Genomic DNA, 13,363 nt, shown 5'->3' with positions numbered 1-13,363 from the left:
TCGGAAATAACCTGGCGAATAATAACGTTATAAAGGAGACCCACAGGTTTTCGTAATTTCTTAGCCAGTAAAACCCGAATGTACAGAGTGACGCGACACTTGCTGGGTAATCAGGAGATGGTATTTGCCCCATGATCATTGAATGCTTCCGGGTTATTTCTCCGCGACTTCCTGTTTACTCGAGGTGGCGAAGCGGAGGGCGGTCTGGAAAAAGCGGCCCCGTCCTTCCGAAGAAAAAAAACAACTTTCGTGGCTTTGGACTCAGTGGAGACTTTCAAGTGTCTTTTCTTTGCAAGTCAAAGGTTCAAGTTTGTTCAGGTAAGACAATCTGTTGTATTTTGACTCAAAAATCTCTATAGAGTAAACAGAAAGCCGAAGCGTATCGTGAGGACGTCCCGTCAACTGGTAACTCAGCTCCGTTTTTCTGTACTCTGTGGGTGTTGAAAAATAGACCATAGTCTGCAGAGGGAAGGGATACACATGTTCCTTCGTAGCTTTGCTTTTCCTCGCCTGAAATGGAGGAAATTTTCTGTCAACTTTTATTCAAATTCACACGGGGAAGCGAGGAGGAAATGGGGGCCCGTGAGAGGTTAACAGAGGATCTTTATTTTGTGTGTTTTTTTAGCGTTATAAACAAGAAACTCGTTTAGATATACAGTCAAACCTGTATTAGGGGCCACCTCTACAGAGGGGCCACCTGTCCATAGTGGCCACTTTTTGTCGGTCCCTTGGGTATTTTATCTACAAGTTACCACCTCTATACAGAGGCCACCTGTCTATAGTGGCCAAATTTGTCCGGTCCCTTAAGTGGCCGCTATAGACAGGTTTGACTGTATTTTTAACGTTAAACCTACTGCAGTGTCGAGTGTTACCAGTAATTAGTGTTTAACACTCGACACTGGCATGATGGGCGAAGTTGATACATGTATGAAAGGTATACTGTAAACCCCCTTGCCCGCCCCTCGGTTAGCGCTGGAAAGTCCCCGCCATTCTGACATCTGGTGTTCATCATGGTGTGTTCCACATTTTACGGGGATATTCAGTAACTAACTGTCGTGAGTTTTAATAGTTTAAGGGTTTCTCTATGTATTTTCTATTTCAACTTGTATTAAAGAACAGGAATATCCGATTTCACTGAAGTTTGACCGGGCTACGTCATATGTAACTCCTCACCCCCAGTAGGAATTATCTTTTGGAAATAGAGAAAAAAATTGTCCCATGTTGCCAACAAGAGAATCGTAATGAAGGCAGATCCCCGGTGCCCGTTTGACTCCCTTTGGCGGGCTATACTCCTTGGCCAGCTTTGATACTATCTTATGGCACCGTAGAATATGCTTGGAGATTAATGTTGGTCTGGTTAATTTATTTTAAGGATTGCATGCAAGCATCTAGCTTAAAATCTAAAGATCGTTTGTTGCAAACGTCAGTCTGATTGTGAACTGAGATTAGTAGATTCAGAATAGTGACAGTTTTGGGGTCAGAATTCTTCAATACTTAAATGAACTGTTTATTTTGTCACACCAGATCTCATATACGAGGATGGCATCAGCACACTATATGCAGAGTTTGGATGGCGTAAGTAGAAAGGCAAAAAAGGATTCTGATTTGCGTTCTAACAGAGGAGAGAAATGCTACAGGTGTGAGGAGTGCAGCTGGCAGTTTAGTCGGCTGGGAAGTCTGAAGACCCACAAGCGGACTCACACAGGCGAGAAGCCCTACAGGTGTGAGGAGTGCAGCAGGCAGTTCAGTCGGCTGGATGAGCTGAAGGCTCACTTGCGGACTCACACGGGTGAGAAACCGTACAGGTGTGAGGAGTGCAGCAAACAGTTCAGTCGGCTGAGTCATCTTAAGAGCCACATGCGGACTCACTCAGGTGAGAAACCCTACGGGTGTGAGGAGTGCAGCAGGCAGTTCAGTCATCTAAGTGATCTAAAGAAACACATTCGTACTCACACAGGTGAGAAACCCTACAAGTGTGAGGAGTGCAGCAAACAGTTCAGTCATATGTTTGCTCTGAAAAGACATATGCAGACTCACACAGGTGAGAAACCCTACAGGTGTGAGGAGTGCAGCAGGCAGTTTAGCCAGCTGGGTAATCTGGAAACCCATATGCGGACTCACACTGGTGAGAAGCCCTACCAGTGTGATGAGTGCAGCAGGCAGTTTAGTCGGCTGGAGAGTTTGAAGAAACACATGCGGACTCACACAGGTGAGAAACCCTACAGGTGTGAGGAGTGCAGCAGGCAATTCAGTCATCTGAGCAGTCTGAAGGAACACATACGAACTCACACAGGCGAGAAACCCTACAGGTGTGAGGAGTGTAGTAAGCAGTTCAGTCGGCTGGGTCATCTGAAGACCCATGTGCAGACTCATACAGGTGAGAAACCCTACAAGTGTGAGGAGTGTAGCAGGCAGTTCAGTGAACGGCGTAGTCTTAGAAAGCATATGCAGACTCACAAGTAAGAAAGTGAGTGTGGCAGTACAGAGAAGATGTTGGCCTGATGTATTATAAGGATTGCATGCAAGCATCTAGCTTGAACCCTAAAGAATGTTTGTAACATTTTGTTTATGAAGCTTATTCTCTTTTATTATAATTCTTTCATATACATTTTACTAGTTGTAAAATTGTTATAATCATGCAGATACATGTAGTAGTACTTTAAATATTTCACAGTAAAACTGTTGGGGAGTTCATTATCAAACTTTTTACTGTTACATTTTTTTGTATTTGACTTTCCAACTTTTAATTTCCAGGTTCCCAAATTATAAACTTAGGACTCTGTTGTTTTGAGTAGGATAAAGGTTTTCTTTCATCTTTAACTTTGTATTTCAGTATTTTCTTAGTCCCCATAGATAAAGGAATAGAAGTGTCGTTGGTTTGATTTTTCTGTTAAAACATTTGTTAGTTCAAGTCATTGAGTTTCTACAATAAAATAAAGCTGTTTGCCTGATGTACATTTGTCTAGAGATATCATTGGAGGAAATCGTTTCGCTTAAGCAATGTAAGTCATGTCTTTTCCCTGACCCATTTCGAAAACCAATGGAAAACATTCTGCCTTTCCTACAAAATGTTGCTAATTTTTTTTTTTTTTAGTTTTCTGCAGTTATTTGTTTTAGTCTATACAGACTGACAGTTGTAGTAATGTCAGATTGAATTGCTTGGCAGAAAATAATTTGGATGAACGATGAAGTAACGTAAGCATGGCACTGGTGTGGCATAATGGGGCAGGGTGTTTGGCCCAGATTATTGAGGTACTGGGTTGACATCGGCTTGGGAAAGGGACTTAACACGACTTTACTCAGACACGTGAAATGAATCAGTACCTAGCTTTTGGTAGGACGTGTCTTGGATAGAATCGGATTGGTCCCATGTTTTAGGACAGCCACGCCTCAAGCACGAACAAGAACCCATCACACATAATATTGGAAAGTACTGGATACGTATATAATATCCTTCCCGGATTGAGTGGATCAAATAAATCTGTCCATATATGCAGCTTGTACTGTTCAGTGCAAACTTGTTTGTTCAGTGTAAACCAGGAGTGTTATGCAATGATTTACCCATCATGGAGTAATATCAAAATCAACAAAATCTGATGTTTTAAAAGGACATTATCAAAAAGAAGAGGAAGCTTCACAAATGATGACAAATTTTCAGAATTGTCAAGCGTACAGAGTTTACTGCGGAGCAAACGGTTTCCTGAATATAGTAGATACGGTTAGCAATTATACTGCATTCTCACCACACAAGCAACTAGAGAGTCCCAACTACATGTACAGCTGTACATTGTACGTCCACTGAACAGTGTTAACAGCAAAGAGTTACTCCGTGTTTCGCAACACTACATCCTTATCATAACACACAAGACTAGGTTCTCTTTTTACATATATAAGTTTTAGAAGGAAGAGCAGATTTCACAACCAAGACATGTTCAACGTATACTTCGACAAAAGTCACAATCGAAAGTCAAAAGCAATCTAATTTCTCCATAGTAAACTTTCTTACAAATTTTCACTGAGCACTTGCGATACAATTACAACACAACCAAATATAGTATCATCTTTCCACTGAAGGGAATTGTGCAATATTCTTAAGATTTTAGAATCTGTTTTCTTATTTTGGGAACGAAACAGTTTTCTTTTTTCTTTCAACACTGCCTGTAATGACGTATAAAGTAGTGAGAAATCTGCTCAAATAGGTGTAAATTATACCTTTTTTTTTTTGTTCGCACACAATGTTACATCTATGACCGTAACAATATTTTCCTGTGTACAATGGCTTTAAGTATAATAGCAAGGCTGGGACTATAACACCTTTTTTTACATCTACAGTTATCAGTGGTGGAAACCTATTTCGTATGAACGTTGTGGTCTTTTTTGTTACAAAAGCTGTTTCTACTATAGCAACACTTTCTCTACTACTCTGTAATTACAGACACAGTACATGTGTAGTCACTTACACAAGATATACACGTACCGGTATATAGGAAACATCATTGACAGCACATTGAAGTTTGAACTGTGCCTTAACTTTAACGGTTTTGCCTTTACAAAACACTGTTCACTTGTGGTCCTGTTATATAATATACGACTTTTTACACCGACTTTTATCCTACAATATAGTCTACTACAAGTAGTTTTTTTCTGAAAAGGTGTCATTCAAACATAGCCATAGTGAATGCAGTGAAGATGATAAGAGTTGGTACATTGTTCTATACATGAAGGGAACTGCTACCTGACATGAAAATGCTTCACTACAACTCAACAATGCTAGTAGTAGGTGAACAGAGCCTAGTTCCACAACAGTCAACATGTCATTCATAGAATACACCACAGAAAATGGCTTGTATGTGTAGCAAGTGCTTTTAGAATGGATATACATTAAGTGATTTTCAGTTACTGGTACCACAAGATGTGCTGCTTTCATAAGTACACTCAATGCTTTTCCATGAGTATCGAAAAGCACATTCAAAGCCTATACAAAAACAGTAAATAGAGAACATCTACAGCACTGTATCACAGACCCAAGGAGGCACAATACACCACTGAACAGTTACTATGTACACCGTTCACTTCAAACAATGCCGACAGGTATGAAAGTGTGGCTTATTTGTAACACAGTACAACATTGTTCCGAATTATCAGTTACACATCTTTCCTACTTAGTGTGGCTACGGTCCTATGTCTTGTCTATGTTGCCTCGAATAACATGGGTGTAGTTCACACGGCTTCAGATAGGGGGCACTCTTAAACTACATTTCATACAAGCTTGACTGAGTGGTGCAGGTAAGGAATGCTAATATCTTGTTCTTGACTTTCCTTAGTCATTATTCAACATGCATTAAAACACAGTACGTACAAATATACCACTACATTTTGCATCTTCATGTAATGTACCTATACTTTTGCTCCTCGGAAAATCTGATGACAACTTTCTTCCCCACAAAATTCTATAATTCTTTCAAGTTGAATGTAATCCTAACTTACTCTCCCTTATTTCAGATAGTCTGTATACAGTCTATACAATAATGAAATACAAGTTGTAAAACACGCTTCTACTCAAATTTGAACAGTGTTTTCAAAGTAATACCTACTTTACAAATGTGTTAATAGTAACAAAACTGCATTTTGTTCCTGTTGGTGCTTTTTCCTAGATTTCTGCATTACCATAGTTTAACAATGTTGAATTAGGTAGTAAGTGTTCATATTGAAGAGACTCAGAATGACCTATTTTAGTGTAAAACGTGGGGGAATTGGGGGGTACTGCAATAGAGGTTTGCAATACATTGCAATAATATTATAAGAACAAAGCACTACAATGCAACTCTTCTTTAAATGAAGGAGACTACTGTAAGGAATGATCACTAAAAGAGTAACTTTTCCAGCTCCCTCAAATTCAAATCGCTCGGCAATAAATCCACTGCTTCAACTGTAACTTCGATTTGTAGGAAACTTATGCTGCCACCAAGAGAAAATGTTCCATATCGTAATGCATAATTGTTTACTGAGCAAATTCAAGCCAACTGAAATGAAACACCTGGCCATAAATTTACATAAGACTATAACTGAAAGGAAAACTTACATTCTAAGAAACCCAAATAAAGAACTTTTACATACAACAGAAAAGCACATGCAAAAGTTCTCAATGCACCATACAAATGTCTCCTAGTATATTACTTCAAAGAGAAATGATATGTGAAAATTTTTTACACATAAAATGGAAATGAAAAGTTTCATAAAGCATTACCAAGCAGTGTCTACAATGCATAACATTCAGCAGCAATTAATAATTAACGATTCACCTGACAAATCATAAATATACAATGCTAAAGGAATTGTAAACTGTACCTTTCTCCATGCTGCCAAACAACACATACAGCATAAATTCATTGCCAAAATTATACCTTAGCAGGAAAAAAAGTTAAGTTCCACTGTCAGGTATCAACAATTGTATGGTGCATTGTAACCATTGTTAACTTACAACCCCTTTCCACTTTAGGCTGTGACCAATAGGTAAACCAAACATTTCACAAATTTTATGGAAAAAGAACGATTTTCTTACTGTTAAAATTTGTATGTTTTGTTGTCTTGGGAATGAAACATTTGTATCGTGGGTCATATTCCAATTATTATAAAATCAAAGCTCACAAAAAATCCAATTTGGTCACTGTTTACAGTGGAAAGGGGAACTAAGCAGTGGGTGTGGCTGGAGCGGTCCACCTCATATCTGTCCGGTGGGGGAGGACAGGGTGCCCCCCTCCATGCCGGTGGGAGTGCCCAGGGCGGGGCTGGGGTACTTTTTCTCGGCGGGCTCGTTGCGCTGGGCATGCCACGGGGTCTCCTTGTAGGTGAACCAGATGTTACCGGCCCACAGGATGAAGTTCAGGAATCCAAAGAGCTGAAATAAAATGAAACGGGGAAAAAACAGAAATGGTGTCACAGTGTGGTTGTGAGTGCAAGCATCATCATCATCATACAACAATTTACACAATCTATGTGTGTGATATTCACATAGAGTTCTACTGTTTTAAAACAGGCTATCATATAGTAATTTGAACACACCTAGAGTGATCCAAGTTCCCCGTTATCATAAATTAGAATGCCAGAATAAGTTGTTGGAATTGCTTTTTTGGTTGAGGACACTAAATCATCTCCATTTCTGGCACATTTTGCATTGAAATGTGTGTTTTCTGAAGTACATATGACATAAATATGTCCCATTGCCTGTGATCTTGTGTGGTAAGCTTTTGACCAAAAACAGTAACAGTCGTGCAAATTGTGTTTTCTGTTACGTATCTGGCAATGGTATTTTTAGGCCGTCAGTTTCTTTAGGCCAACAGTTTTTCCTTGAATCATCATGTGACCACCTCAGACCTGGTTGCACCACCCTTCGCTGGGGGGCCAGCAAAGGAAGGGAACGATTCCGGTACTCTCCAAGCAGATCCAAAGGTAGCATAAGACAGTATCAAAAGCTGCCAGATGAGTGAAGCCGGCTTAGGAGTGTGTTTTGCTGAGATTACGATTCGGGTATGACAAGGCAATGGGACATATTCCAAGTTGACAAGGTATTGCTGCAATACCTTGTCAACTTCCATGTAAGGCAAGTGCTCACAATGATAGTCGCACTACCTTATACTGTCATTTCTCTAAAGCGGCCTAACAGTTATAGAAACTCACGATGGAGACGTTAAGGTTGGCGTAGGATGAGTTGAGCCCTCCGTCGGTGCAGACCGTGCCCTGGTTCTTACACAGCTGCACGATGCTGCCGTGGGTGTACACGTTGGGCGCGTACGTCGACCACTTGATGTCGGCCACGGCCGCAGCCCACGCAGAGGAGCTGGTGAACCAGAAGATGGCGAACGCTGTGGTGATGAACAGGTCCTGGGGGGAGGGGGCGAAGAGGTTATGATATACGGAAAGAGAAGAGATCCTTCTTTGTGTGTTTCCTGACCAGGGCTTTTTCTAAAGAAGGATACCCCATTTCCCGACCTTACCCTGGGACATACGTAGATCCTCAAGCATAAAATGCTAATTGGTCAGAGATGCTACTAGGTCACATGTGGTCACAGTCTTCAAATGTGACCTGCCTGCCAGTAATTTTCCCCCACAGGAAGCCCCATTGTAACGTATAATTCATGAAACTCCACACCGTGGAAGGGGGGAACCTTCCTTCTCACACCAACACCGTTTTGTCACTCTGCTCCCTTAAATCCCCCACTTTGCGATTTTGTAATAGGAAAAACCCTGCTACTCTATCAGTCCAATGACCACATCTGTGGGGAGAGAGGTTATCAAATATACTTATCAAAATGAGGGGTCATCTTGGGGTGAGTGTTTCCTTAGACCTTTCAGTCCCATGGCTACACCTGGCAGGGTTGCACAAGTTTTCTAAAATTCACTTGTCCTATCGGGCAACTACATAGAAAATATACTTGCCCGAAACAAACTTTCACTTGCCCAAAATTAAACGACTTTTTTTCTATACATTTTCACTTTCAGTGATGGAATTCATTTACCATTTGGCTCTATTTTTCTGTGTTGACCAATGCATGATACCATGACTGTAAAAAGTAACAAGTATATCAAAATCTCACTCATTGATAAAACTTATAATTACTTGCCCAATCGGGCTAGTGGGGAAGGACATGCGCTTGCCCGATGGGCTATTTCACTTCCCCGGGACAATCGGGCTAGTGGACTTGTAAGTTGTACAACCCTGCACCTGGGGCAATTACTGTCATACTGAGGTCACCTGAGTTACGCCACAGTCCCATTTAGAAAAAAGAGCCTCATTGGGGACTTTATGAACCCTTGAGTCTATGAGACAATGTGGGACACCCTACGACTACTGGGCTATTTTGGGGTAAAGCCAGGCCCCTGGATTTATCAAACTCGGAATTAAAATCAACCCAGGACAAATAGACGCAGTGATGACTTAATCATGAAAAGACAGAGAGGCAGATCTACCCTGCGGTATCTGGGGTCCATAGGGACAAATTTGTGGCTTCGTAACACAGGCAGGGCTACACCCCCCTACAAGGAGTACAAGAACGGTAGTAGTACGCAAATAGGATCATAGCATTGGTTCAAAATGGCTGCTAGTACAGACCCCTACGATTTAGGCCCACCAATTATAAGCAAAATGATAGGATGACCCCAGACAATGCTCGTGCCTGCCCATTTACCACAAAGCTTCCCCACTCTATGATACCCCAAATGCTGTGAAAAAATTCCATTGAGATCCCCGAAGTTCTTTGTACTCTTGTAACATGTTCTGAAGTTCTATTTCAAAATACAATACAAAACATGCTTTAACATTCTATTTTCAAAATACAGTACAATACAAAATTACAAATTCTATCTACTCACTGCTTTAGACCACAGGTTCTTGTCACCAAATTGACCCTCCACGAAAACGTAGATCGTTAGCGCGACCAGGGAGTACAGAAAGGCGAAGACCCCGATGGTCACGAAGTACTCCGCGGAGGAGTTTTCATTGCCGACCAATGGGTAGACAGTCTGGGTCTTGTTGGTGCAGAAGGCGTTCATCACAGGGACGTCTTCTAGTCTGTAGAGGGACAAAGTTAAAAGTTCCAAAAATAATTCCATCAGGTGGGTAGAAGACAGGATATTGGAGTTTTCTTTTGCATAACCAAAAAAAGGCATGCACAAAAAGAAGAGAACATGTCTGAAGTGACAAGACCTAGAATTGACTGGGGTGGGGCAAATGTAACAAACAGAGAAGACAACAGGTGGATCTGGTTGATCAAGGAGGTCGTCTTGATAAGAAAGTCAATAACAGTGATGAACTGGGATGATAGGGCATACAAACTTTAAGCCACATTTGGAATTGTTTTGTCGGCATAAAAACACCACTCACATCGGCTAAATATGGCAGCTTGAAGCAGAATTTCAGTCAGAAGCTCAAAGATGTCTGATACATCAAAATGGAACTTAACTGGTTTTCCGATATCCAAAGTTACTGCAAGGGCAGTATTTCAAGCAAATACATAATATTTACCTTCACAAGGTCTAGCCTATTAAGCTACTGCTCAGATTTTTCTTCTCACTCAAACACATTCATATGCGTGGTGACCAGCCCCACCAGCTTTGTCCTGCCACTTGCTACAGTATGTTATCAAACACCAAAGGGTGTCTACTATTTTACAGGTAACCATGAAAACAAACTTCTATTCATTCACACACACACACACACACACACACACACACACACACACACACAAACATATAAATGCTACTAAAAACATACATTGTAACCTTGGCAAAAGTAATACATTGTAATGAACTATCCATACAAAGAACCTACTTGTATGGATAAGAATAATATATGTCCACCATCTTGGGATCGCTGGAATTGCAAGTCACACTGAACTGGAAATGGCTTCCACCTCCACTCGCAGTGGCAAACGCAAAGATTGCAAATATCTGGAACAAAGAAGAACAAAATAAAATCAGTACATATTATTGTTGTGTTATGAAGAAAGAGCAACCGATGAGATCTAAGCATGGTTTAGGAATTAATAGCAACTTTTCATTGTTTTTGCCTACTAGTATTTACTGTCAACTAATGATACTGGGTTGCTTTCAACAAGTACATTTCTAGACATTTTGTGGGTCTACATAAAAGGATATTTATCTCAGCCATTTCAAGATTACACCTAATGTGCTATACATATTTGCTTGTTATGTCGTACGCCTACAAGCAACAGTAAAGCAACTCTGGAGTGAAAATTTGACCTCAAACCTGAGGTTCCGCTGCAGCACTGTAAGAAGCCACTAGGAGGGCCATTATTGAACTTGACCATAGCGTTTTAGACCTGTACGCGCCTATCAAATATCATGAAAATCCGACCACAATTTCTCAAGTCATGCTGTCCACATAGAATCATGCATACATATACAAGTTCCACTACAGTACAGAAGAAAGTCACCAGGAGGCCCATTTTCAAACTTGACCTTCATCTTACAGACACCTACTCACCTACCAAATATCATGAAGATCCATCCACTATTTCTTGTGTTATGCTGTTGACATCAAATACACAAGCATCAAGTTCAACAGCACCCGACAATAGCAAGAGACCCAAAAACATATTCTTTTTCTGAAGTCATATTTGTGATAAAAAGAGAATGACTTACAAACTGCAACAACTTGAGGAATCCTCTTGGCTCCTTCACTACTCTCATGTTGGAGTTGGTCATCATCTGGAACACAGAAGGAACCAAGTGTTTACATCTAATCAACACATATAAAATAGACAATGCAGCTATCACATCTTTTTAGACTTTACTATATGTGTAAATATGTGTCTCATATGGTAAAACAACTTAGTACACATATCAAGATTATACTTTGTACATATGGTATGTTCAACATCATGATTTAATAAAGACCTAGTTTCTAGGTAGTGCGTGTATGCAGTTGAGTTATTATCTGGCTGGGGATGTTTTGGGGGGTAAATTTGGGGGTCATGCATTCATATTTATATGTGACTCTTTCCTTGCTTGCTGTTATGCATACAGCATCAAGTTTAAGGGAGCTCTAGGGGAATATGAAGCTTTAAAAAAAACTTTTAGATACTTTTATTACTATATACAAAAGAGGCAAACCAAGTAGTTCAGGGGATATAGATAAACTATTATACTGTAACTAAAACCATGAGCAATTTAATACTAAAGCTAAATCATGTGTTTTATATATTCATACCCTCAACCATAGGCGGTAGGCCAAGGAATTCTTTGATTCGCCCGTACACCGTATCGCTGAGCATTGCCGGGGTTGGGGATTACCCGAAGGTCGGGGAAGTCGGCGAAGCCGACCAATGAGCGCAGGAGTTTTTCCACCCGAAGGTCGGCTAAGCCGACCAATCGGCGTAGCCGATTTAGAGGCGAGCGAGCGAAGCGAGCTAGGTGGGAAAGGCCTTTTCTACTATCGCCGTTTTCTGCAAAATTCTAATATCTAAGTCAAAAATTTCAAGTGAATTATGTTCGTCGAGTTATTTGGAGGACATTTAACGTACAAAGAGCACATATTAGTCATTTCAAATTAAAATAAACGCCATTGAATTTTAGCCGATTTCCGGGTCACTGCGTTACCAGCAGTACGGCGGCGGCCACACCACGTCGTCGTAAAAAAAACGCATCGGTAGCTAGTATATTTACCAAAACGCTGGCACTAACCACATGTAATCGTTATAATCATTGATGCATTATTCTTGTAGAACGGTCCATACTTAAATAATCGCTAAAATGCCATCTGTTTCACGAGATCTGTATTCCTAAGGAAGTTGGTATTCCTATCTCAGTTCTTACTTTCGGGTTGGCGACGTTACCGATCACGAAAATCAGACGAAAGCAGTGGAAAAAACACGGTCAAAACGTATCTGCAGTGCAGCGTAGCTTTTGTCAGCGTGTTGAAACCCTCAAACTTCTCAAATAGTACCACGAAAACCGACAAGGCGCCTAAAAGGGCCCGCCGTACGATCCCACACCACAACACAGATGATCGAAAACACCGGAAGTGGTAACGCACATCAGGGAGATCGGTTGCTTACCCATCCAACATTTAAAGTTAGGGGAAAGGCGGCGCAAAGGATGACGGGAAATACTCGCACTAAGAAGATAGTAATCTTTGACGGGAGCATCTGAGGAGGCATTTCCGGATTGGCGGTACACGGCGGACTACCGTGGCAGACAGCGCGCGGCGGGGTTCCTGTTACTCAACAAAAAACACAATTCCGAGGCCTATTGCCCATGCCTCAACTGAACAAGTTTTTCTTTCTAAGGGGGTTATTCAACTTGAACTTATTTTGTTACCTGTTAATGTCTGACATTTTTTTTTAAATTCAAAGACAAAAGGAAGATTAAAAAGGATATAACAAGATTATCCCCAAGCTTGGAAGTAAATCTGTGTTTATGAATAGATATGTTTAAATTAAAGTAAAATCAACCAAAAAAAATGACTTATGTAAATCTTTAAGTGAATTGAAGACAAGACAAAAACTGAAAGGACAAAGATGAAGGCCCCGTCACCTTTGACATATTACTCACAATTCTTGTTACTGCACGTGCGTACTCAAAACTGTGCGTGAACAAAATTGCTTATTCCTTGTTTTGTTGGCAAAACATGTAAGTGCTGTTTAAATGATACATCTACCTAATAAAAGTACAAATGTAGTAGTAATAACCATTTTTGTACATTGCCCATCCCCTGAAGCTTGGCGCAGCCCTGCTATTACATAATTCTAAAATGGCAGTTAAAAGCAGGAGTGGGCAGAGGGAGGGGGGTTCAAGAGTCGTAGACGAGTTCCTTACATGTGGACGCTGCTTACCTGGGGTTGAG

General features: G+C 40.7%; 2 protein-coding genes across 2 annotated transcripts in view; one reads left to right on the top strand and one right to left on the bottom strand.

Annotated features, from left to right (window-relative positions):
- Positions 1 to 201: 201 nt before the first annotated feature.
- On the top strand, positions 202 to 4,742 carry LOC118416860 (zinc finger protein 436-like). Its single transcript, XM_035822136.1, has 2 exons — positions 202 to 318; positions 1,525 to 4,742. The coding sequence occupies exon 2, from the start codon at positions 1,540 to 1,542 to the stop codon at positions 2,461 to 2,463; it is 924 nt and encodes a 307-aa protein (XP_035678029.1). The 5' UTR covers positions 202 to 318; positions 1,525 to 1,539; the 3' UTR covers positions 2,464 to 4,742.
- Positions 4,743 to 6,553: 1,811 nt separating this feature from the next.
- The window catches only part of LOC118416862 (synaptophysin-like), a 15,256-nt gene continuing 8,446 nt past the window's right edge, over positions 6,554 to 13,363 (bottom strand). The window contains exons 2-6 of the mRNA XM_035822138.1: positions 11,161 to 11,226; positions 10,328 to 10,446; positions 9,370 to 9,568; positions 7,678 to 7,881; positions 6,554 to 6,898 (exon numbers count right to left, since the gene is read on the bottom strand). Of these exons, the coding sequence (XP_035678031.1) occupies positions 6,722 to 6,898; positions 7,678 to 7,881; positions 9,370 to 9,568; positions 10,328 to 10,446; positions 11,161 to 11,226 (765 nt within the window). The 3' untranslated portion in view covers positions 6,554 to 6,721. The remainder of the gene's footprint in view (positions 6,899 to 7,677; positions 7,882 to 9,369; positions 9,569 to 10,327; positions 10,447 to 11,160; positions 11,227 to 13,363) is intronic.

This window comes from Branchiostoma floridae, chromosome 5 (assembly GCF_000003815.2).
Source record: "Branchiostoma floridae strain S238N-H82 chromosome 5, Bfl_VNyyK, whole genome shotgun sequence".
NCBI lineage: Eukaryota > Metazoa > Chordata > Leptocardii > Amphioxiformes > Branchiostomatidae > Branchiostoma > Branchiostoma floridae.
Note: the sequence above shows the minus strand (reverse complement) of the source record. Positions and strands in the feature narration are given on the sequence as shown.

Coding starts and splice junctions, on each gene's coding strand:
- LOC118416860 (XM_035822136.1), top strand. CDS start 1,540: ATGGCATCAGCACACTATATGCAGAGTTTGGATGGCGTAAGTAGAAAG.